This window comes from Condylura cristata, unplaced genomic scaffold (genome assembly GCF_000260355.1).
Source record: "Condylura cristata isolate star-nosed mole 26May11 unplaced genomic scaffold, ConCri1.0 scaffold00036, whole genome shotgun sequence".
Classification (NCBI taxonomy): domain Eukaryota; kingdom Metazoa; phylum Chordata; class Mammalia; order Eulipotyphla; family Talpidae; genus Condylura; species Condylura cristata.
In genome coordinates, this window is record NW_004567137.1 from 10393346 (window position 1) to 10419762 (window position 26417).

At 38.1% G+C, this 26417-nt stretch overlaps 1 protein-coding gene across 2 annotated transcripts in view; it reads left to right on the forward strand.

Annotated features, from left to right (window-relative positions):
* Positions 1-26417, forward strand: part of LMO3 (LIM domain only 3 (rhombotin-like 2)) — a 50381-nt gene that overhangs the window by 16289 nt on the left and 7675 nt on the right. For both annotated transcript variants that reach the window (XM_012732813.1, XM_004693239.1), the window contains exon 3: positions 25117-25242. In XM_012732813.1, coding sequence (XP_012588267.1) covers positions 25117-25242 — 126 coding nt within the window. The remainder of the gene's footprint in view (positions 1-25116; positions 25243-26417) is intronic.

Sequence of the window (26417 nt, forward strand, 5' to 3'; positions counted from 1 at the left end):
GCTGGGCTATGTTATAGTGCTAGATAAGAAGTAGTATTAATGTGCTGGATTTTGCAAAGAGGCTCAGCTTTCAAAGTGACGGCTAACTAACTAGACTTAGGGGCAAAGAAAACCAAAGCATACTTCTCACAAAGTTGTGAGAAGAGAGAAACCAAATGACTCTCTTAAATCTTATTTCTGCTGTCCTGTGCATTTTTTGTTTGTTTTTTTGTTTGTTTGTTTGTTTTTGGGTTTGTTCATTTTTCCCCTATTCTAATTTCTGGAAGTTTGGCTTTTTTTGATAGATGCGATTTCTTCTGTCATTGCCGTTGAGTCTTAATAGAGTGAAAGCCCCATCATCCTGGCTACTTTTTGATTCTGGCCTTCCAGAGTGGATTGATGACCTGATACTTTGCTTGGTATTGCCATAAGCTTGACAATAGTAGTTATGAAACTAATCATATTCCTTGGAATGGAGAGCACATGCTTAGTTGACCAAACATGTTACTTGTCTTGTCTTTTCCATAGATTGGATTTCCGCTATTATCTGAGGGGACAGATTTTGAGAAGATTTTAAATTGAAAAATACTTTTAATTTTAGGGGGAGGTTATCTGCTATTTCACAAGTCAGTTTTTTGGTTTTTTTTTTTAGAGTGATTCTATAGTTACACATTTGTTTTATATTCGTTTTAACAGTATTCTTAAATCATTTCACTGTTTTTCTCATTGTACCGTATTCAATGCTGTCTCTCACCCACTGACTAATGGCAAATCAGTCACTTATTCTCAGGCTGATGCATTCATCTGCTGGTCTTTACCTGTTTGATGTGAATAACTCTTTAGAGGTACTTATTTCCCTAAGCAACTCTCAAAGTAGTAAAGTCTAATTCTTAATATTGTAAAGGAATGTCCAGTATAAAAGTTACCAGTGCAGATTTGCATTCTGCTACATTTCAGCTAATGTTTCAGAGAAAGTTACTCAGCTGCCCAGCCTGTTACTTATCTGTGAGTGGGAGGATAGACCCATTCAGAGAACTGTCAAAGGGTGCTCTTCAAACAGTGGAAGGCTCTGGACAGACCCCCTGGCTGACTCACCAATCCGAACTTCTGTTGTTAGAAAGGAAGTACATAGCCCGTCATGAAGATAAGATAGTTGGGAAATTAAACATGAGAAGATGAAAAAACAGATTAAGATGAGATTTAAGAATGATTAATAGTCAAGATTATGAAAGGCTACTCTTAAAATAAGCTCGTTTACCAACTTTTCATCTCCAAAGACAGATGAAAAACTGCACCTGATTTATTAAGTGAAGGTTACTGCAATCTGGAATAGATGTTATATTAAGATTACAGAAGACTTATATAAATTAAGGTCAATTTGGATCTTTTGCAGTTACTTCAAATGTCCTTTTTTTTTAATGAAAGGGGAGTTTTCAGAAAAAACTTCTATGCCCACACTGTCCACATTTCAGCTTGTGAATGTTCTATGGACTTGTAAAGCACTGTTTATAGCCCAAAGATAGAAATATATATATAATTTTAGTTTCGTTTAGTTTCCCTTTCTAGTCTTATTTTTGTATCCTTTAAAAAAAATTTTGTACCTTTTTGGTAAGAACTGAAAACCAGTCTTATTTGTACCAATACACTTCCTCACAGTACTCTTTAAACTTTTTGATTATCTAGCTATATTCTTACAGAATAAACTTCACCTTTAATTTAGATATATAATTACAAATTATTGTACATTTTTTAAATTAGAGAAAATGTTTGAAAGATAAGATAAAAAAATAAACAGAAATGCTAATCACTTTTAGAGTATCCTGGATTTCTGAGGCCCCAATTTGGCGAGTACTGTTTTGTTGTTTTTCTATCCCTGGTAGGGAATCGAGCTTGTGCCACAGTGGCTGCTGATAGCTTGATAGCTCTGAGACTCCAACCCCTGTACCACCAGGGAGGCTCCTAATACTGTTAGTTCTTAATGGCATTTTAAGCCTGACTGCGAGGTGCTTGGTAGTATTGCAGGAGAGCGTAAAGAAGGACACACCAGCGCTTTGGAAAGAGTTGTAAAAGAAAGATGTGGTAGCTGTTCGAAATAAAAGGACTTATTAAGCCTGAGATCATATGTCTTGTGCTGCCCATTTAATATTGAATCAAGGTTTCTTCCCTAAGAAATCTGGCAATGTGTGTAGACGCTTTTTCATACTATACCATAGCTACTGCAACATTAATCTGAAGCCGGTTCTCTCCCTCCCCCGCAACCCTTTCCAGGACACAGTGAGATTTTTAGACTGATAAATGCTAAGAGAACCCTATGTACCAAAGGCTGTGTTTACTGCATGTAATACATATCATTGTTTGTCTCCTGTAGTGAAAAATACTTGTGTCGTGCTGTTAAAATGCACTCCTGAGAGACCAGTGCTTGCTATTATAGGGTCCATTGCTTAAAAAAATGATACACTGACAGAAATACAATTTAAGAAAATTTAACACCAAGGGTAGTCAACCATATAGGCTACTATTAAGGGGTCAAAACTCAAGGCCAGGGGTTTATTTAAAAAAGAGGCACAGTTTATTTGCTAGTAGTAGACAAAGTTAAAAGAAAAAAAAAATCAAACTTGAATTCCTTGCTCTCTAGTCTGTAGAAAATTAATGAAAGCAACAGTTCAATAAGATTTTATTGCAGAAATGTTTAAGTGAAACATTTTTAGAATGCCTCGGAATTTTTAAACAGTTACTTACCATTTAGAAAGCTGTAATAGCGCTGTGCATAACAGATTGCTCGAGTTGGATCCTCGGCACACCCAGCGATTTTCTTAAAATGTGTAGTCAGAGCTGGTTAGTCTGAATTACTTTGTTCATTTCATTTTTGTGCGTGTAGCTTATAAATATATTTGAGATTGACAGTCAGCATCTCACACAATTACTACAATTTAAAATATAAGCTATTGTCCAAGTGCCCTTGTGGGCATAGTTTGGTTGTTAAATGCATTGGATCTGTAACAAGGCTTTAGAAAAGAAAAATAACCAGATATGAGATGTGACTAGATATGCTGGGTTTTAGAAGAATACAGAATGTTCTAGTGAATAAACAGCTACTGAATGCTGATGAAGCATGTGTTTTTAAGCCATCACATGGCTCTGTTATTAGGGGAGAAAATTCCATGAATTTAGATGAGATGTATTATCTAATTTTACCATTTTAAGAACAAATCTGCCATCCAGTAATATTTGATGCCAACTGTGTACGGATTACATGTTCCTTTGGGAGGAAGGTTACAAAGGTAATACAATAAATAATCTAAGCTTCAAGGAGCTTAACTTGGTGTAAGAGAAATAGAAAAAAAAAAATCATCCACTGCTGTGTCTTCCATCCTTCACCCTGATGGTACTCTTACGGCTGCACCCCAGGATGGGCCTTGGGAAGCCATCTATCCTGCCATGAGCGGACGTCCAGAGATGAATGCAGGGTCCTTAGAACTCAACGGATCTGGCAGTATCATATAATAAGTTAACCTATGGACATACCAGGTGATGCTGATTTTCCAGGTACTTTGTCCAGGGCCTCTGTACCTCAGTTGTGTTGTGGGAGCAGACCCAGAAAAGCTGGCTGAGGACAAGTGAGTCTCGGCGTCATGTGAGTTGTGAGAGACACGTGAGTCTCTGCCACAACCACACAAAGGCTCCCCATTGGTGCGGGTGTTTTAGTTTTGTTGCTTAAATTCACGTTGGGCTTTATCATATCATGCCATCTCTGCACGTTGTGTTGTATTTTTTAGAAGTTATCTGAAGGAAATGGTATTTATGGTAGATTACTTGAAAAACTGGATGTTAAGCTATTCCTTAGGATACTTTTCAAGAAAGCCTTTGGGTCACCCTCACAGTGTTGTACATTTGACCTTGTCCCCTATTGGTTTGACCCCTCAAAAATTTTCTCAAGTCACGTGAGTGTTTCACCATTGGACTGAATTGAAGCGTATTTTAATAAGGAGTTGCAAAAACCTTAAAGACAGGAATGGTATTGTGGGCTCTGTGCACTGGGTCCCATGATGAAGTGTGTCCCCAAGACTCAGTAGGAAATTTTCCCCAAACTTTAGAGGAAGAAAAGTTCCTGAGATGCTAAACAGTATATCTATTGGGCCTTATGAATTATATATTGTTTACATTTCCCCTCTTTTCTTGTCTCCTGGGAACCTCAAATCCAAATTTACTTTTTTTACTTTTGTAACAACTAGATACCAATATATTCTCCAGACCTCTGGTTTCTCTCAACTGCCTGTTTTTGTCTTTATTATGATACCAGCAACTATTCATTTCATCTAAATATGACTATAAAATCATCAAAATAAGATAGTTAAACTATTTTAACAGACAAACAATAATGGAGGAAAAACTGGAGGTGGGACCACAAGGTCTAATGCATGAAATGCTCAGCTAGCTGAGTGGAAGGAATTTAGGAAAGTGAGGCTAGAATGAAATTAATTCTTTCTTTTTAATGTAAAGGTTTATTTCTTTATGCATAGAAGAACTGGGACACAGGCCAAAAGTGGGCAGATCTACTGCAATACACTACTGAGGGGAGCAGCGGGCAAGACAGGAGAGGTCTGCCGCACAACGTGGGTCCCCTCCCTGGCTGGGGATGGAACTCGCACTACAGTAGCTGTGAGATCTTCATAGTGCTGTGCTTTAATGCACTGCACCACCAACGAGGGCCCAGGAAGGGTTATAATTCTATAGTCTAGACAATATATATAAAATATAAGTAGCACAGAATAGTTTGAGCTTATTTTGCAGGATGAAGATTACGGCAGCATTCTCTATCATTTTTACTTTCATGTAATTGTTTTGGCACAAGCACATTGCTTTAATATAAACATATGTATGCTTATCTTCTTTCATAAAGCAGTAATCAATAAGGTTGCTTCCGTGCCTCCAGGTTCTGAGGAACAGGTAGATGAAACAATCTGAGTAGGTGGAGGACTAGCCAGCCCTCCCCCACCCCCCATCGGGAGTAAACATGATCTCAAGACAGCCGACTGCGGGATGTGACCTAACACTACAGCATCTGGTCCCTCGAGGAAAAAAAACTCCATTTTGGGAATCTTAAATTCCATAAATCACCCAGTCTTACTTGCAATAGAACTACTCTTGACTTTAGATATTCTGCATACCTATTTGTCTTTTTCTCCTAACTGGATCAGATCCATCAGGCCTCTGCTGTCTTCTGCCTGGCAGGAACCTAACCGTTGATCCTTCAAGCTGCCCTTCCATCTTCTTCTCCCACATCTGTCCTTCTGTCTCAGTGCTCATGAAGACTCCAGCCTGGAAAATCGGCACTGGTATACTACTTTATTCCCTTCCCCTATAGCATAACTGAGAAACAAAGGTAGATTGATGCGCCCACAAATGGTTTCTCCTCTCACCCAGCCTCACAAACCCACTCTCTGTACTCGACCTCCCTCCGAAATTTCCCTTGACCTCCTATTGCTCTACTGAGCACTCATAGTTCCCCTCAATGCCTCTTTTTTTGGAGAGCTGTCCTGTCTCCTTGGTCTCAGTAGATGACTTTGCTGCCTCCTTAAAACCGAAGCCATCCAGCTTGATATAAATCAGCCTCTTATCACTAATTACATTTCATCTACTTTTCCATTTATCTTTTATTTCTTGGAGTTCATCTTTGTGGACAAGAGGTTCCTATTCCTTCCTCAGGCCAATTCTTTGTGGTAGGCTACAATGATTCCAGTGCCTTGTGGGTCTTATTTTTATGATATATCCTCTTTTTTTCTTTTATATCTTTAATCCTTTAAAAAATAAATTATTGAGCCTTAACATACTAATGCATTTAAGACCATTCTCTTCTGGACAAAAGTCTCAACTCCTCAAACATAGGATGGTATTAGCCTTTATCACCTAACTTTCTTAAAGTATGATTACTTTTGTCACCCACACTTATCTGCTCCTTATTGCCCTGTGATCTGGCTTCTACTCATACTTCCAACTACTCTACTGAATTTGTGTTCCTGTTTACCAAAATTAATGGGACAATTTCTTCGGGATCATCTCAGTTACTTTTTTTTTTTTTAAAGAATTATTTATGCATACAGAACTTGGGTACAGGCCAGAGGTGCAGGGGCAGTGAGAGGATTCACCAGAGACAGTGGGGAGGGGAACAGGTTGATTTGACGAAGTACACTGCTGAGGGGAGCAGCGGGTTGGGGGGGGTTGGAGGGGGTGGGTCAGGAGAGGTCTGCCATGCCATGTGGGTCACCTCTGGGGCGGGTGGGGATCGAACTCATGCTGAAGTGGCTTTAGCTTCTTAGTATTGTGCTTTAACCTACTGCCACCAGGGAGGGCCTCAGTTACTTTTTAAATAGTGTTGATCACTCCTAAAATCTCTCTACTATCTTGGATCCCATGACCCTACACGATCCATGACCCTACACAGTTCTGATTCTTTTCTGGGTCTCATCCTTCTTGAACATTCATGAAGCACAGTACTCTGGAAACACTGATCTCTTAGGAATGTAGTTCTTGTTCCTAGGAGACAGGATCTATCTTCATGGTTTTAATTCCTGATTATTATGCTGAAGGCTCTTAAATATCTAGCTACAGGCCATTACTATCCTCTATGCTAAGCCAAGTAAATCTACCAATTGACTGCTGCACTCTAAGAACTCAAGTTCAGAATATACAAAGATCAAGTCATACAAACTTTGTCTGTTTTTTTAAAAAGATTTATTTTATTTATACGTACACAAGCTAAGTGTGTAGGCCAGAAATGTGGGAAGTGAGAGGATTTACCAGAGACAGAATGGGAGCAGAACAGGTGGATCTATTGAAATACATGGCTGAGGGGAACAGTGGGCAAGACAGGAGAAGTCTGCTGTGCCATGTGGGTCAGCTCTCTGGCTGACCAAACTCCTGCTGCAGTGGCTGCTGATAGCTTGATAGTGCTGTGTCTTTAGCCCCTGAACCACCAGGGAGGCTCTACAAAATTTGTCTTTCTCTAATATAGTAATTGAGCCTGTTAAAGATAATATAAAAATATACAGGAACTAATTTTATTTATGATTATAAATAGACAAACTTGGGAAGTATTAACCATGAGTCTATCAGTGTATAAGATGGAGAATACATTAAGACTATGTACAGTTATTTCTAGAATGCAGGGAAGATACACCAGAACAAGTTACTACATTGAATTATCAAGCTAATGGAGGAGACAGTGTGGCTGTGGTGATACCTGCCAATAGAACAACTGACAAAATTCAGCAGCAACTCAAAAACTAAGGAGAAATAAAAAACAAATTAACCGTGACTAAGAAATTTACTGAGGGCCCTCCCTAGTGGTGCAATTGATTAGGATGCAGCACTACAAACTAGCCACAGCTGCTTCAGTGTGAGTTCGATCCCCATACTGGAGGTGACCCATATGGCACAGCAGACCTCTCCTGACCCACCTGCTGCTCCCTTTAGCAGTGCACTTCACTGATCTGCCTGTTCTGCTCCCCTCTCCGTCTCCGGTAAAGCCTCTCACCATCCCCTGCACCTCTGGCTTGTATCTCAGTTCTGTATGCATAAATAAATAAATCTTTTAAAACAAAAGAAATTTACTGAAAACTAAAAGCAAATATATAACAAATATGCAAAACAGTTAAATACTGAAGTCTTTTCCATTGTGATCAAGGAAAAGCCAATAATAGTCACTATTGTAATTTTTACTCCTACTGTTTTAGAGGTTATCTCTAGTTACTAGAGCAAGAATATTAAATGATGAGTATACTTATTAAAAAAGAGAAATATTTTCTTTGTGAATAACTGAGAAAATGTAAGAATAAAAGAATTTGGCAGAATAGCTACATCAGACACAAGGTAAACAGAATGTGAAATTTTACTCTTGCTTCAAAAATGATTCATTGGAAATGGAGAAGAAATTTGCTGTGTGTGGTATTAAGTTCTAAAAATTCAGCCATTATGTATAAAAAAAATCTTTGAAAATAGTAAGATCTGCTGAAAAGATTGCCCTGTTTTTTCTACATACTTGTGTTGAATAAATACAGAAAAAATTCACCTGGACAGAGGATACAGAAAAGGCATGTTAAGGGTTAGTTTCAGTGTCATGACATCAGGTCCACAGAAGCTGCCTGGAACACGGGAAGTATTTCTGGCACAAAACAGGCAACAATCTTATCCCCGTGTATCTTATGTTCCAGTACTACTGATGAGATATTTCCCCCAAGTTGGGAACGGACCAAAGTGCATTATAGATGGAATCTAATTTTGCCTCAGGGAACGATTGTTGGGCCCATTTTAGAGACAGCAACCCCGAGGCACAGTTCTCAAGTTGCAAATGACTGAGCTTCCTTTCAGCAGCAGACAAGGTACTCCTAGTGTCCACCCCCGGCCCTGCATTGGCCCTGGACTCGCAGTGTGACTTGCCACTACCAGTGAGGGGGGACTTGACACATACGTGGCTGTGCTCCTTGTTAAATTACTGGCATGCTGCTGCTACCGTGCCCATTAATTGTCCATCTGGGAGGGAATGAAGTACCTACCGGCAAGCTTGTATCTCTTGGGTGGCATCAGGCATTAGATTTCACTTCTGTGTTTCCTGTGAAGCATACCCTTGCTTTTTCTGGCAATAATTTTCTAAACAAATAGAGAAATTTAGACTACTCTTTCTTCTTTGGTTTCTTAAGCCTGTTGGAAAGCAGCCAGACCATCTCAGAATGGTTCCTCTAAATAGATTAGTAATGTGTATGTTAGGGAATATATCTCTCTATATAATTTAATGGTAGAAGAGAAGACATTTTGTTCTCTTTTAAAAAATAAATCCCTGTGGAAGTTTATGACCTTTGTAATCAATGCTTTTTTAAAAAACTAGGCTCTAGAGAGGGTTTGGGTTGGAAAAGGTCACCTATTTGCAATGATATATTCTGTCAAGAGTGTGTATAAGTGTAATATACTAGACCTTAACAATGCAATATATTTCACTGTAATACAGGACATCTATTTTTGCTTTTTATTTCAAATGAGATTTTATTAAGTGGGCAGCTCTGCGTTATTTTCCCTTAAATATATTCTTTTAGTGGGTTAATCTAATTATTGTAGTGCTTTGAAATTTTTAGACTAAGCATGGATCAGGTTGAACCAAAGTGAGCAGTGCTTTCTCCTTCCCTCCTTACCCCCCCCCCCTTTTTCCTATCCCCTCCCCCCAACTCACTTAACACTGAAGAATGGGAAGTTATTTTGAATTTATATTGTTCCAACTAAGTAAAAATAGTAATTGTCAAATTTGAGTCATTATCCTGACCTTTAGGAGAAAAAATTCTCAGAATCTTCCAGATATTCAATATTGACGAATTTAAGAAAAGTGCAGCACTATCACTTTAGGTAGTTACTTAATATTTTCTAAATTTAATGAAACTATTAGAGTTCAAAGAAAAGCAGTGTCCGTTGCCTAGGAAGACTTCAGGGAGGAGACGCAATTGGCATAAGGATGAGGAGAGAATAACATTCCAGATGGAAGTAGCTGCCTACCTGGCACTGGAATCCATTCATTGTAAAAGAACAATGAAGCAAATGGGCTAGTTGAGTAAGTAGAGAGTTGCCAGGCAAAATACACGATCCCCAATTAAGTTTTTATTTGATAAGTAATGGGTAATTTTTTAGTATGCTACATCTGGCAACACTGTTTAGATGGCTCTTTTAGAAGAAAGTGGGAACTATGGGCCAGTAGAATTGACTATCCTGGGCAGACTATTCTTTTTCAGAAAATATGGAATCATTGTTAGACTCTGAACAGATTAGTGAAATGAAGAAATTAATGCTTTAAGGAAAAATCTTCCAGATGTATGCAGACTAGATTGTAGGAAAGTGTCTTGTTTGTTTTATTTTACCCAACATTTAGCTGGAACCCTAAAAGGCAGAAGGTGTCAGGATACTAGGGAGCAGGAAGAAGAAGTGGGGTAGAATGAAATATTTAGGAAGGCCTCAACCATAACATAAAGTAACAAGACAGATACACAAATTAACAAAGAATAATTATCAGATGGTTAGGAACATGTGATTTTTTAATAACTTGGCTTCCTGGAAGGATTACAGCTTATAAGAGATGGCCCAGCACCTGGACAGAGGTACAGGAGCAGGATCCCAAGATGCTTCCACACACATTTAGCCTGAACCTGTTGGTGTACCATCCAGCTGCTTGCTTGAGTCAGAGACTAAACTGTGCTTTTCATTACTTTGTAGAGTAGGTGAAAGGATGATGATGAAATACAACCAGAGGTAATGGGTAGAGAGAACAATTACAAGCTTTTTGCAACTGCTAGTTAACATTTCAGATGTGTTGCCACCTAAACCATCTAGAATGAGGTCAAAGGCAAATTTAATTTATGCTGAGTCACAATAAGTAGGTGAAAAAGTTGCCCAAAAGGTCCTGGTATAGTTTTACTCAATGTGGTTTTACCCCTGTTAGGTGATTTCTAGAAATACAGTTCAGGAGAGGACATAAGGGTGGTGGCCTAGTGATCTCTGTGCAACTGGTTTTAATACATTAATTTTTGGCATCTGCCTATAGGGGTTATATCCATCATACCCTAGTTCAAAACGGGGTTTAAAAAAGAGAGACAGTAGTAACCCATGTGTATAAGTAAAATTCCTGTGTGTTTTCTATTTAGCTGATAAGGAGCAGTGCTAATTTCCATCATCTTCCTTCTCTGTAATTCAGTAACTCCAGGGCATGTGGGTTACTGTATAGGTATGTGTGGTCAGCATTGCACAAGAGAGAGAACATCCTAGCAGGGAGCTTATTATCTAGCTTACTCTTTACTATCTGGAACCAAATACTTAAATATCCAAAGCAGAATGTTACTCATTTTTCCTCAGGGAAATTAGAAGGATTTCATAGATCCAGTGACATTTGAGCTGAATATGAAAAATAAGTAGTAGATTGCTAGAAAGAGTAGATTTAGTAAGGACTCAACAGTCAGCAATAATAGCAGATCAGGCATGAAAGTAGCTGAAAGTGAGTCCAGGAAGGAGAGAGCATCTTGGGGGTGAAGTTCAGTTGCGGAACAGAAGACAGAAAGGCAGACTGGGCCCAAATAGTTCAACCCGTTCATGTCTGCATATGTTTATTCTGCATGCATTAGTGAACTATAGCAGGTTATAGGCAGAAGCAACCAATTAGATCTGTGTAGCAAGTGTAGAATGAGGCAGGGTTGACTGATAGAAAAGACTTTTAGCGGGGGCCTTCCTGGTGGCACACGGATTAAAGCACAGCACTGTGAAGCTATCTGCACCTGCCTCTGCATGAGTTTGATCCTCAGCCACAGGGGGTGACCCATATGGTACAGCAGACCCTCCTGATCTACCTGCTGCTCCCCTCAACAGTGTGTTTTACTCACTCTGCCTGTTCTACTCCTCACTCTATCTCTGGTGAATCCTCTCACCACCCTGTACCTCTGGCCTGTAACCCAGTTCTGTATGCATAAATAAGTATTTAAAAAAAAAAAAAGACTTTTAGTGAGGCAGTCAGGGTCTGAGTCCAATGGAGCAGTGGTGTGCTCTAGAAGGTGGTCACTGAGCAATTCAAGAGACCCATAGGTGCACACTGCATTTGAGAGAATTGGCAAGAATGTCTTTGGAGAGCTGAAGAGAGGAAGTCATGGATGAAGTGGAGACATCCCACCCATTCACCTTGACACTGACTATGAGGGAAAGAGTCTGTAGTCCACAGGGGGAAAAAAGGGGACTTTATATGGAGGGAGAACTAGGTTTGTTCTGTAAGACCCAGTGAGTGGAAAGACCAGGGGAGATTCTCGCTTAAATATAAGAACATCCTGAGAGGTCAGGAATTGGGAGGGACCCTTAGAGCTATATACCAAACTGTCAGAGCTATATGTCAAACTGTCTGTGCTGTGGAGGTGAGAGTGGAGGGCTCAGCCCCCCATTAGCCATCTGTGTCACTCACCCTGGGCATGTTACCTAATTCTGAGTGTCTCATTTCCCTCATCCATAAGATGGGGGGATAAACTGCCCCCTGCCTGATTGGGTTCTTGAGAGGATTCATGAGCTAATCCATGTGAAATGCTTAGTGTCAGAGACAGGCAGGACTGCGTAAACATTAGCCCTCGTGCCCTACACCTTACATAACCGACCACGTTTCATACTGTTATTGATTTGAGAGGTTTCTATAAAGTGTAAGCACAGGAAAATCTTTTGACTGATTTGTGTAATTTGCTGAAATACAATTATCAGAGAACATAGTCTTTTAGTTGCTTTTTCTGTTAAGAATGCTTTGTAGGCAGTATTACCTTTAGTGTCTAGGAATTGATCTTATGCTTATGTTTTCTAAAATAAGAAAGCCTCGGTTCTAATGAGGTTTTATTCTGTGGGTTTATTTATTAATTTTGAGCTTTGAGAGAGAAACACTGAACCTATGAAAGTATGACTGGCCTCCTAACATTACATTTAGATTAGAACTTGGAAGTTGGTGCTAGGTTCCAGAGTGCTATGGATTGCCCCATCATCTTTTGGTAGGTAAGAAAATATCTTTTCTCTTGTGTGTTTTTGTTGCCTTTTCTGTTACTGGCTAATCACACACTCTTATCTGTCAGACTTGGATTAAGGGCGAGTGAAGAAGCCCATTATGGAATGAGGCCCAATCTGGCAGTCAGAAAACACACATGAGCTGTTGTTGACTGACTATAAAAGCTGAGGTGAGTCATTGTCATATCTGTGCCTCAGTTTCCCACCTATAGGGTGACTGCCCATAGGTATGATAAAGATAAATTTTTCGATTGCAAGTGCACATATTTTTGCCAGTGGTCAAAAAAATAATCTTTGTTGTCTAAAACAAGCTATTTCCCTCTGTGTCCTGTAGTCAATGGAGAGCAGTTAGGGATTAATTCCATTGTCTCAATAGAACCACCAAGATTTAAAATTTAAAAAGCACTAGAAATACGGGAATTCAGGTGTTTCTCCCCTACCTAGAACACATTGCTGGTTAAGTGCTTTAAACCTGTCAGAAAAAGTGTGCCGGAAAAAATACCAAGTAATATCAGCCTGCCAGACTGGGCTGTTGGGAATATATATTATGCCATCTGTCACAGGAGATTTTAGGTGGAGAGTAGCAAATCCATGACTGGGGACTCAAAGTTCAAAAGCAAAAAGGTCTCTCTTCTCCTCACACACCCGGCAGCGTCTACATCGCTGTCCATTTTCAGGCCTTTGCATTGGTCCTATGCGCACATCTGCCACTTCATAAAAGAGAAAAGAAAACAAGCTTTCAAGTGCCGGGCTTTTATAAAATGGTCCAAGCGCTCTGTAATTTAAATCGATGTGAGTGCGCTACGGCAGTGCAGGCTGCGGAACCCGTAGTCTTCCTCTCACTAACTGGTGGTGTGATGGTTTCTGTGAGGGAGAAAGCGGGCGACCGGCTGCAGGCAGGCTGGTTTCCGCAGGTGAGCTGCGGCCCACCACGTGGGACCTGTTTGTTCCTCCGGGAAGCTGAGAAGTAGCAATTAGGTGGTAGAGTAATGCTCCTGGGCGAGGGCTCCAACTCGTAATACATTCCTTTCCTAATGTGACTTGATGTAGATAGAGTGAGGCCCTATCAGGTGTGAAATGCCCTGCTGCTCCTGGCGTGGAGTGGCCTCCAGACGGTGATTTGGCCACGTCAATCCAGTCATGCTTGATTTCGACACTTAACGTGGTAAAGCAGGATTTCTCTACCCCCGATCAACTTCTCAATTAGCAAGCTGCCTTGTGTAACGGCCTTGTTTTGCAATCCCTCAGGGCTGCTTCAGGGGTCATTAGGGTGAGAAAACTTGAACACTAGCTCCAGCTCGAGCAGAGCGGGAAGGGAGCGGAGAGCTTTCCTAAATACATATAACCCTTTTTCAAGTTGTTTGCTTTCATGGGATTGATTCTTGGCACATTAAGAAGCTTAAGGCACCAGTATCTTCTTTAAACTGTCCCTCTTATCGCCTTTGCAGCTGACGGGCTTTTTTGACAGGCTGAGAGTGGAGAAAGATAACTAGTAGGTTAGTACTTTATTTATACTGTGGACACACAGGCACACGAACGCACACACGCGCGTTCAAATCTCTTTTAAGTTGCCTTTTCAAGGTGCCTGGTTCCTAATAAACACCAGCTGTCAAACAATTCCAATACCTTGTTTTCTGTATTCAATATATCTGAGTTAAAAATCTTTCTACTCTATCCAACTTCATTCACTAATAATTTTACATTGTTTGTTTTTATTGGGTATTTTATGTCTGCCCAAGGTAATATTTATTTGAATTATGTTACCATGAGTTTATGGACAGACAATTAAGAACAGTCACTGAGCTACACTTAGTGAATATGGTTTTTCCTTACCTATGATTTCACTAAATGACTTAGAAAAACAATTAACATTTCAAGTGAGTTTATGCCTAAAGTTTTTCCTTCATAAAATGTACCTGGATAGGAAAATATGTAATGGAAGAGTATTTTCAGAATATACTAGTTACTGAGAAATTATCTCTACGTTCAATCATTTTAGATTTATTAGTTGTAATTTTCTATTTTGATGTTTTCATATGTACTTGCTACCACCACCGAAAAATAGAATTCATAGTAAATATTTTAGCATAAATTCTGTGAACAAATTTTTCCCAAAATGATTGCCTAAATTTTTTTTTTACAAAATATTTATTTTTGACACTTAGCAGAGCTTTATACGGTTAATAATATGTGCAAGGTTCTAGAGATAACTGGACCCAATGTAGTGTAGAAATTCCAAGCTGGATACATACTGATGCTACAAACCCCAAAACATACTCTATTTATGAAGGATTTGACATTCAGTTTTAGAAGTGTTTAAGGAGTAGTTAAAATTCTGGACACTGTGGCATAGCACTTTCTAAGAAGTACTTCAAATAATAAGTCCTAAAGGTGACACAACAAAGGAAAAAACCTCTATAGCTCTATCTTTCCAGAAAGAAAATTCATACACATTCTAAAATGAAGTCTTCACTTAAAGTCAATGTTGTGGAAATAGCATTTTACAAAAATAAGATGCTTCAAAAACTGCAGAAAACATCAGGTGTGAGTCTGCATATTTTTGTATGTGCACATACAAAAATATGCAATCTACAGGTTTGGTTATAATTATTTTTATGCCAGATTGATACAAATAAAAATTAAACTTTTAATATTTTTCCTCTGTAATACTCTTATGTATTGCGCTAATTTGTAATGGAAAGTAACAGGCTAGACAAATTAGTAAGCAAGTTTCCTTCCATAAACTCTTTTTGAGTCTTTTCCTTCTCTTGATTTCTTATACTAAAAAGGAATTTATCCAATTCTAAAGTCATTCTTTTCATGGTTTTATCATGAGAATTCTTTAAGGCAATTTAATTTTAAATTTAATTTTAAAAAATTCACAAATTAAAATTTGAATTTGAATACATACATAATATATATGAGAAATACTAAGCTGTGTTCAGTGAATATTGTCTACCTTCCCTTTTACATGGGTTTCAAGAGCATGTTGCAAATTCAATCTGACAAGTAAAGTAAAATTCTTCAAATTAGCTTTCACCTGCATCACCCAATTATACTTCAACTAGAATAAAGAATCACAGAATTTTAAAAATCTATAAAAATCCTTAAAGGGTATTTAGTTCAATCTACCTTTTTGGGTCAAAAAGAGGAATTAAAGGACAGAAAGTTTGAAACCTCTGAATTTTAATTGATCTTTGTCTATTAGAGTTGTCATTAAATTTTATCCAACCCAGGACACTTGGGGTAAAAAAGAACACAGCTAATAACCAGCTTGAGCCACAGGCTTAGAGAAAGGATGGCCCTGGGCCATCTGTAACATGAGACCACCCTGTACTGCAATCATCAGTATGTGGCTTTTTAAAATGATAGTTTTGAGAGTACCTGCTTACAAGAATTGAACAACTGTTCATTAAAATCCTAAAGAGCTACACTATGTCAGATATTCAATTTGCTTCACAGGTAGTAGTTTTTAAAAAGAATAAATATGATGCAGCCTAGAATCTGTGATGACTGTGTTAGTGGAACTTGGAGATAGGATATACTCTGATGAAAGAAATTGAGATATCGTTGATTTTGATAAGGATAAATTATGTGACTACATTTTCTTTTTGGTAAAGTTAACTTAAAACTTACACAATGTCTCAAAACCTGTTAATGGTAAAAGAAAATAATTGCCATTAGGTTGTTTCTCTAAAAAAAGGTAAAAGGTTTAAATAAAGTCTGAAACTTCTAGATAACAGGTCCTTATGCAGGTCATTTACTGTTACCTTTCAACACATGTATTCATTGAAGTAAATGAGTAATAGTGAATTATAGTCCTAGAATATTTTCCTATTAGCTACAATAATGGATACCTTACTTATTCTAGGTAGATGATTTACTTTTTAGAAGTAATCGAGAAAGTACTGTCAGTAAAAATTATGTATTTTAAAAATATTTATTTATGCACACAGAACTGGGGTACAGGCCAGAGGTGCAGGGGCAGCGAGAAGACTCACCAGAGACAGAGTAGGGGAGCAGAACAGGCAGATTGACAAAATACACTGCTGAGGGGAGCAGCGGGCGGGTCAGGAGCGGTCTGCCGCGTCATGTGGGTCACTATGGGCCGGGGATTGAACTTGCACTGAAGTGGCTGCTGCTAGCTTGCAGTGCTGCACTTTAATCCCCTGCGCCACCAGGGAGGGGCCTGTCAGTAAATTATAATGTTGTGATATAAAATACACACTGAGCATCACAACAGAGAAGTGTTGCTCTGATCATGATGTCTCAAGGCTTCCGTATTTTCCAGAGGAACTTCTGGGAGTCTTTGCTAGTGCCTGAATGAATGAGTGGGTGGCACTTAAAATAGGGTGAAAATGACACCTGAAAATATGGAGTGGCTTATTTAAAAAAGATCAAGGAAATGATCTTTCCTGTGATTAGTTCTCAAGTAACTGTTTATGAAATGACATTTGATATCTTCCTGTAAATGTTTTATTCGCTATTTCCTTTTGAAATCTTTCAGTACTTCATTAGTTGTTAGATGGTTAAAAAATATTTTCAAGTATGATACTGCTTCAATTGCAAAATTTCCTGTTCATTTTTTATATAGCGTATGTAAAGACACTTGTGAAAAAGAAAATTAAAAGGTAATTATGGACTTCTAAAAAAATCTGTAATGATATCAATAGGCTTCAATGTTGGTTTTTAGGAATATTACTTCAAAATCTCTATTGTGAAATCTATACAATTTCAAGTAGACAAAGCTTTTTTTTTTAACTCAAGATGGAACATATTGTTAAGTGTTCTTATTATAAAATTTTACATAGCATATTCCAATTAGCATTTATTGTGCTATGGCTGAAACCAGTGTAATTTATTTTGCTTTACCACCAGCTTCTTTAGTTATATCAAGGGAGAGATATATAGTAACTAAATTGCCCACAATATCTGTATAATAGTCACAGACTTTTATGCACATATAATTGTAACTGACTTGTCCTCCCCCTTCATTATGAACTTAAAATCAGAGCAGGGATGCTATAGTAATTAGATCAAATATCCATATAGTCCTAATTTTAGTTCACATGTTATCTTTTATTCTACTGCATCTTGTTTTCTACCTCTTATTGCAGATCTTTCCATAAGGATATCTAAAAATTCAGAAAATATTTTAGTTTTTTAAATATCACAACACTAAGAAGCAACTGTGACCCACTCCTTTAATTTTAGCTACCTAAGATTATTTGCAGGTCTACGATTTTATTATTCTATAAAATGTTGATACAAATGGCATTTATGTCCAGAAGTACTACTGCCATTCATTGTTAATGGAAAAATACTTTTATTTTTCTTTGAATCACTTCACCCTGTAGGATGCTGTGCTGAGCATAAATAACAGTAACACCTGTTTGTATGGCTTTGGAAATGAGTATTAGGAGAAATTGATAGTTATTTGCTGACAGTGAAAGTATAATACACGTTAAGCGCTGTTTGTAACTTTGTCAGATGGATAGAGAGATGCTGATTATGTCAATTAACTGCTACCTTGTTATATCAGCGACACAGACACCTTTACCCAGAACTACCCTTTTGAGTAAAATAGGTAAGTCTAGGGAAGAGGACACGATTTGGATAAGCAGGGCTAAATTGTCGGGCTAGCGCTGACAGACAACAGCACTGTCATTCTGTATGCAGAGAGGGAATTTCCTGCTTTACATGGTAGAGCAAAGATTTTAGCCTGAGCATCACCACCTGGTTTTTGTGCTGCCTTTATGGAACAGAAAACAGTGAATTTAGAAAGGAGTTAATAGTGAGCATGCCTAAAACTGCAAAATTAGTGGGATACCCATTTATTTCAGATTATGGGTATACTATCATGATGCACACTATTAGCGTACATATTTCTAAGTTCTCAACATGCAGACTGTCTCTGGCCTTTACCTTTTTTTTTCCCTATCAGCATAGACTACTGGAGAAGAGATTTCTGGAAGGAATTTCCAATGAGAAAATTTTAGATATGCATTTGCTGTTTGACTGTTTCAAGCTTTATAAATCCATGAGGAAAGTCCACGCTCTTAGCCTTACACCAGCATTTTTTGCTAAAAATAGGATATTAGCCACATGTTTTAAAATAATAATTAGCACTAGAAAAGTTAAATTAATTAAAAAGCTTATTTAACTAAGGTTATTCTTTGCTAAGCCTAAAATATGGTTGATGTGTCACGCTTGGCGTGTGTCCTGATGCAGACTAATCACATCTTAAGTGGTCATAGCATGTGGCTGGGGGTATCCTGTTGGTCAGCACAGCTGCAGACAGTATAAGAGCAGAGCTTGACTTCAGAGTCACAGTAGGGGAGAAAACAGCTCTATGGTGGAACTTAAATGTCTGTACATATGGACTCAAGTCAAAAATATCAGGTTTTGAATCACAGTTCCCACATTGGAATACATTGTTTGGGGCAGAGACATCTAACCAGTTGCTCCTTACCTAGACTTTCTTCTTCTAGAATGACAGATTCCTATAAGTCGAGCTGTAGTGGAGAATCATGTTTTCCCACAATGTTTCCTTGTTGTTTCCTTTGCCTAAAATGCAATCCCCATAGAGACAGACAGCAATAAATTCACCAAAATCACTTCTTTTACCTTCAGCATTTTTATTTTATTTTATTTTATTTTTCTGTGTTCCCAGTGTAGTGCTTAAGTACGTGTGTCAAGGATTCCAAAAAGCCAAAAGTTAAATTGTCTCCCATTACCTGTCCTTAAAATTCTGCTATTCCCACCTTGTTGCTGTAGTTGTTTAGGTGAGTTAGAAGATCATGAGCTGATTTTCAGAACTCCAACCGATAGCTGGCACCAGGTAACAATGAGCCGCGGAGTTGGCTAGAGAAGCCAGCCTCACCATCTTAAGGCTGTCCTGTCTGCTCCAAAGGAAAACTCAGGGATGGGATACATTCCACAGGTAATCTGAAAAGAGCGCCTGAGCAGGGAGTCTCAGTCATCCAGGCAGGCAGCCACAACCCAGGCTGTCTGAGCTTGTCTTTCTACTTACCTAACCTCAGCTCACATACTACTCTTACATGCCATTCTTTAAACATTAAATGAATCCTGATCTTGACTGTCCCGAGCCTCTGCTTCTCACTAATCCTTGTTTAAGCTGCGCTTTCCACTCTCACCCCTTCTCCTTCTGCAGTGCCTTCTGTCCATAAGTCCAGCTTCCAATAACATATCTCCCTGACCCTGCAATGCAGGATCAGGGGAGAAGGACTCACTGTCCTCTCCCTCACAGCATGTCTCTGCTGCTGCCGTGCTGCCAGGTCTCCCACCAGGTCCTTCACAGCAACCCCCCGCGGAGGTCAGCTCATATCACTTAGTGAGCACCTCACATGTAGGAGGCTCCACTTTCATTAAAAAGGACTCATTGAACCCGAAGTTTCTGTCACATTATCACTGAGCTACCTCTGGGATTTTAAGTCACTAGTTGTATATTTTAATATATACACAACTAAGTGTATAGCGTGGAGCTTTGATAGTTTTTGTCATTGGTCACTTGTTTTACTTAATTTTTTCACTGTTTCCTTTTGATGTGATATCTGCCTAACTAAAGCGTGTGTGTGTGTGCGCACACACCTTCTGCCTTTTTCTATGCTAAAGATTTAAAGAGATCTTATGTAAGATTCAGATGACGTATTAATGATTTATATCACCTTTTATCATATTTACAAGAAATTACATATATGTAGAAAGAATATATGTATATTGAGAATGTATAGTATACTACCCATGTATATATGTTCATGTGACTATTTCATCATGACTTATTTGGCATACAAAGGCTAAAACGTAATAAGCAAAATTAGAGTTAAGGTCATAGAATGAAAGTACTTAATTTTGAAAGAAATAATCTTTAGGATTCATTTTATAAAAGATATATTTCGTTTCTGTGAAATAGGTTTTAGAAATCTTTTAGTTTTTTTAGAAAAAAAGAGTCATCTATATGCATAAATATGTGCTAAATAAGCCCACTGTACAACTAGAAGCATAGTTCAAACTAATGTTAAACATTTTTCAATATTTTCCTGTGTATATTTTCAAATTGTCTGTTGCCCTTTTTTTTTTTTTTTTTTAACTCCCACAGTATCTGTATCTCCATGACACTGGAGCACAGGCTAAGACCCAACAGGAGAGAGAACAATAGGTTTACTCTCTCCAGCCTTAAAGTGGGTGAGCTTATATGTCTAAAACAAAAGAATGTTTAAAAGTGTTTTCCTTTTCTATCATTAAATTCTTTAATTTGAAAAATGAAATAGAAAAGGAGATGAGAAGTATATTTGTAATAGACAAAGAAGCCATTGCTCATCCAGCAGTCAAAAGTTAAAGCTCTTCACATGTGTTTACACCTTCCTATCCTCAGAAAACCAAACTTTCCTTTCTTTGTTCTGCAGAGAGAGGTGTTTTTTTAAATCTATCTATATGTAGGGTGATAACTACAGTCTTAGCCTCAATATTTAGACATTTACTATTAAATTCATGTGTGCTCAATCACTAAATGAGAATTGCCTGAATCCCAACAAAGAATACTTGGTCTTTGTTTAGAATGAAAGTTTATTGCAGTGATATTTATTTATGCATTTTTGTCCAAATAATAAATTAATTTGAGTCCAACACTATGCTTTCCATTGGCTTGGGGAATTTGATTTAGTGACTTGAGCCACTGACCTGGTAAAAAATCTATAGGAACATCTGGTGCTGTGAAATAAAAGACACTAATACAATGAACACTCATTTCCCTCCCGATGCCCGTAGTAAACCATATTCATTATTGCTATGTTAAATGATTAAGTGTCTCAAGTTTTTCTCTACCCCCACCCCCAGGAACTTTAGTAATGGATATATATTAACCATATGTAAATTCACCTGATTTATGACTATGCTGCAAAAGCTGTTGAACATTTAGTCAAAATGCAACATTTTTCTGGGTACCTTTAAAAATATATACATGTACACTGTTTTAGTTCTTGCTATGCCACCCACATACAAAAATTATTAGATATTTTCCTATGTATGCTCATTACAGTGCTGAAGGTGTTATAAAGCACATACAGAAGGGCTGGGTTCTTACCCACAAAAAAGTTATTTTTTGATTTTTATCTTTGTGTTTAGATTGTCAATACAGGTAGTGAAAGTGAAAATGCAATGGAAAAGGGACAGAAACATCCTCTGGGATTCCTACAAATGGTAATACACACTGATACCGTGTAGATGATAGTTGTCACCTTTTATATTGCAAGTCTACTTTGGATAGCATGTCAGGAACAAGATAAAGGTCATATTGCTTAAAGTCCATTGTAAGCATAAATAGTAGGGAACAGTCTAGCCTATAAATTGGCAAATTAACCCTTGCCATGCTTTAATAATCTATAAGACATTTTAAGATGAAAATGAATCAATGGCCCATTTTTTTTCTGACCATTAATTTAATGAAAATTTCAAAATGACTTACTTTTTTAAGAGGCATTGTTTGTCTCACTGGACTACTTACTAAAGTGTGCTTAGGCCTACACTCAATTCAAGGATGAGACTGTGTAAGCTGTAAAGAGATTAGAGAGGCTCCAGTTTAAGTAAAAAATAGTAGATCAGCATTAACCACCTTATAAGGCTGAGAGGGAGAAGGGGCGAGGAGGGGCTGCAAGAATGCCCAGCATTACGAATCATCTGAATGAATTAGCCAACTGACCCCTCCTTGAGTATTTTTTAGGATAAGTCTGCGAAAAAACACAGAAGAGGACTTAGTGCAACTTAAACTTAATGAAAGTTCTTTTTACCTGAGAATCCAAATGGTTTGCAAATCAAAAAATAGGTGTTTTTAAAAATTCTGTTTTGCTTCCTTTCCCAGAAAATCTTGGGCTTGTCCCACTGTGAAAAAAGAGAACACAAATGTGGTTGTAGAATGATCTCTTGATCCTTGGATAAAACTCAGGGAAAAGTCTAACAAATGCATCGTTTTGCAGTAAATTAGATCAGATTTCCGCATCTCCGCACTCAGTCTGTGAGCTGACAGTTCAGTAAAATGTTCCCTTGTAAGGTTCGCCCTCTTAGGAAAAGGGGCAATAATTCATCATTAGGATTTCAGAGTCCAGGTGTAGATGGAAACTGATGGAGCCTCCAGCGAGGCAGGGTAAGTGCGTGGAAGAAGAAAATTTTATCTGAAGCCTAATTCCCTGGTTACAGCAGAGAATAATTAAGATAATATTGCTTCAAGAGTCCTTTAATGATTAAAAATCACATATGCAGAATCCATAAATTGGAGGGCAACAAATTGGAGGACTATCGCGTCAGAAACCAGTTCTCACACACCGCCATGGAGAGTACACCAGCAGCAGCAGGCTGTACGGGCGGCCACCGGAGACCCGGACCATTCCAAGGACTTTGTTTAGATGCAACAAATCATTTGTCTGTTATTAACCCAGAGCTTGTAATTATGCAGATTGCCATAGATTTTCCTGAGCCTGGAAGTGAGATTGAGGGTTGTTCACAGTATAGCAGGCAGCTCAGGGCTGGCCATGCATTACTGAACTTGCCACATTTATCATGTTGACTGATGGCAGCAGAAGCAGGTCTCAGGTCCCAGTGGTTAATGTAGTGGGTAATTAACTGTCATTTGCCTAGTAATAGGCTGATGATCAATGGTTTGTGTGGAAACAAATTCTAATCAGGTAGCTGATAAATGCTCAGCTAGCGAGAGCAATTGAAATTGGGGGAAACTCTGTCCAGAATTTCAAAATGGCATTGTGTGTGTATGTTTATTGGTATGAGCAAACTGAGTAGTTCTTAAAACTGCTTTCTCTCATATGAACTACATTTGATTTGCACAAGTGAATCTATATTCATGGAATAAAGAACTTTTAGGATTTCCCTATTTCTCAAAAATAATAACGAAAGAGCAGAAGAAACAAATGACATACAGAAGTGCTGTGACTCCTGAACAGAGCCAGGGAGTAACTGGAAGTAAACATAAAATATTCGAATGAAAGGTGAGAGCTGCTGACAAAAGAATTGGAAGAAAACTTTAGTTTGTGATGGTTGCATTTTTAAAAGAATATTAGTAGGATATGCAGAGGCTACATTTTCAACGATATTTAAAGAAAAATCATGAAACCGAGAACACAGAGGTTATCAGAGTTAATGTCCTTCAAATAAACATGGGGAAATGGCTTTAAAATTCTTTCAGGAAAGTAAGTACCCAGCAACTTTGAATTTAGTCTTAACTATAAAGCTGACTAATGTTTTAATCTGGTGCCGGGATTACGCTGGCAAACTGTCTGAAAAGCACTGACAGTTCTTCCCCTCAAGGTGCTTATGTTCTCCCAGAAACAATCTGACAAAAACATAAGTATGAACACAATGACACATTAGCCTGTCACACAAAAGCCACCCCTGAACCCCTGGCCACAGTTGTCATCAGCCTGGTAAGAGGAAGTAATTACACATTTGAAAATGAATATGCATGCCTTGAGCAAAGACCTATCTTTGGAGTACATAGAAAGCAATAAGGAGAGAAACTTCTACACATTTGTATATAATCCTTAAATTCAATAAAATGAAAGGGCAAGATTTTTTAAGTACATTTTTATAACTGAGTTTTCTCCATAGCACCTTTGAATTCATTAGTTTAGAACTGCTTTTAATTTGGTTTTTCCCTTGAGAGTCATTATATTTCCTCCTGTCAGCCTGATGCTGTAGAAAAAAGAAAACTGGCAGATGTGTTTTTCATCTAGTTTGCTTCCTAGTTCAAGTGCCTTAACTATCATGCACAGAATAGTATTTATATTAACTTTTCATCACCATTAACCACTATTTAAAAACTTGATTTAAATATTACCAGTGCAAATGGATAAAGTATTTCTTCCCATTAAAACTACACAACTTATTTTGTTCTTTTCTTAGGTCACTATAATAACTTTTCAGAAATGTACAGAAGATAGGACACTGTCAAAAACCATAGTTCCTGCGGTTCTTAAAATGTGTTCTGTTTCAACTCCCGGTCTAGTTCTGTGTACCTTACAGACTTATTTCCTTTAATGTGCTACCTGGAAAGCCACCATAGCTGTAACTATGGTACGGGGCCATAGGTACGTCACGGCTAATGTTTTCTGACTATTTAAACAGCTTATTCCTAAGAGTTCTCTTAATAATAATGGCAAACCTTTTAGTAACAAGGTGTCAAAAAACACTGAGTCATGCAGATGGGTTTCTTTTCCAACTGAAATGTTTAGTAAGTGGCATTAACAGCAGAGTTACATTGCTTTTGTGTTTACCGCATATTCTAACATTTGCTATGAATTCGCCCTGTGACTTCTGTTTGTGTACAGTTCTGTAAGCTTCCTAATGTATTTGTCTTTCCTGCTCAAACACGATGTGATTTTCATCAAGAAAGGTCAGCTGAGTATGTATCACAGAAGAATACGTACGAGTTCACGAGGCCCAACTCACCTGTGTGCATCCTCAGGCTTTGTGTATCAAGAGCTTTACAGGCTGCCACCACATCTTCTCTAGTCACCTATTCCAGGCTCTCTGTACAAGTTTAAAAATTTTTTATTGTTTTAGGCTCTTTGGTGTCACGGGAAACTGCGCTGCCTGTAGTAAGCTCATTCCTGCCTTTGAGATGGTGATGCGTGCCAAGGACAACGTCTACCACCTGGACTGCTTTGCATGTCAGCTTTGTAATCAGAGGTAAGCAAGTCCATCCTGGCGTCTAAAAAACTGCAAACCCCTCTTAGCTGACTATTTAGTTAATAGGTGGGAATTATACACACTTTACTTACAGCAATTAATCTCAGAATTTTGTTTCCTGCCAACATTCATTCACTGCCAGAAACAAACCACAGAGGAGGAGAGAGGTCTTAGGACTACATGTCTACCCAGAAGTGTACCCTCCTAAGGAGGAAGTGGGAAATGAACATGCTTCCTAGCCTGTTTATTATCCATTCTTCTGCCTTTTAAAAAGTAGGTTTAAGGTGGGCTCTAGTTCTGTCAGTAAACAGACACTGAGGTAAATTTGTGGCAGAGAATGGGCATTCACTGCAATTTTCATATTTACCACTGCCTAGGGCCTTGATTTCTTAGCTTGCATTTTAACCCTATCTTATATGGACTTTTTAAAGTTACCTCAAAGGTGCTTAGGGATGAAGCCTACTGTAGGTAATAATGGGGCAGTTCTCAGCACTGGAGAGGCAACTTTGCAGAGAATCCAGAAGCCAAGTGCTGGTCTGGACTCTGATAAGCAGCGTGCTTGTTCCTCAACTCATCAGTTCTCTATCCTTAGTTTTTCTCAATTGTTAAATAAGGGAGTTGGCTAGTCACTGTCAGGTAACTGTCATCTCAGAGTATTATGACTTCATCCTATTTTTTCCTTACTTTAAGGTAGAAGGTTGATTTCCAATGGGAAATATGTACTAGTGGCACTTATTTTATGTGACAAATGCAGAAGAGATTAGAATTCTAAATACTCATCATTAATACATTTCAGAAATTAGTACTCTTGATAATCTTAATGAAAAACTCACAAGAATATGGTGAACACCTGGATATGGCATCCGACCAGTAAATATCAGCTGTGTCAGTTTCTTAGTTACTGTAATTTTCTGTTTTGATTGTCAGTGCAGCATCTTCTTAGGAGGCTCTATAAAGGGTAGAAAGAATATGATGTTAACCATGAGAATCACATTCGATTGCATATATTAGCTATGCAATCTTGATTGTTACTTTATCTCTGAATTTGATTTCCAAACTCAGAAAATGGAGACTAGAAAATTTTAAATGAAATTATATTAAGTACCAAGAACACAAGAGGTTCTTTGAAATGAAGTTATTTTACCTTGATATTTATAAAATTATACCAAATAGTA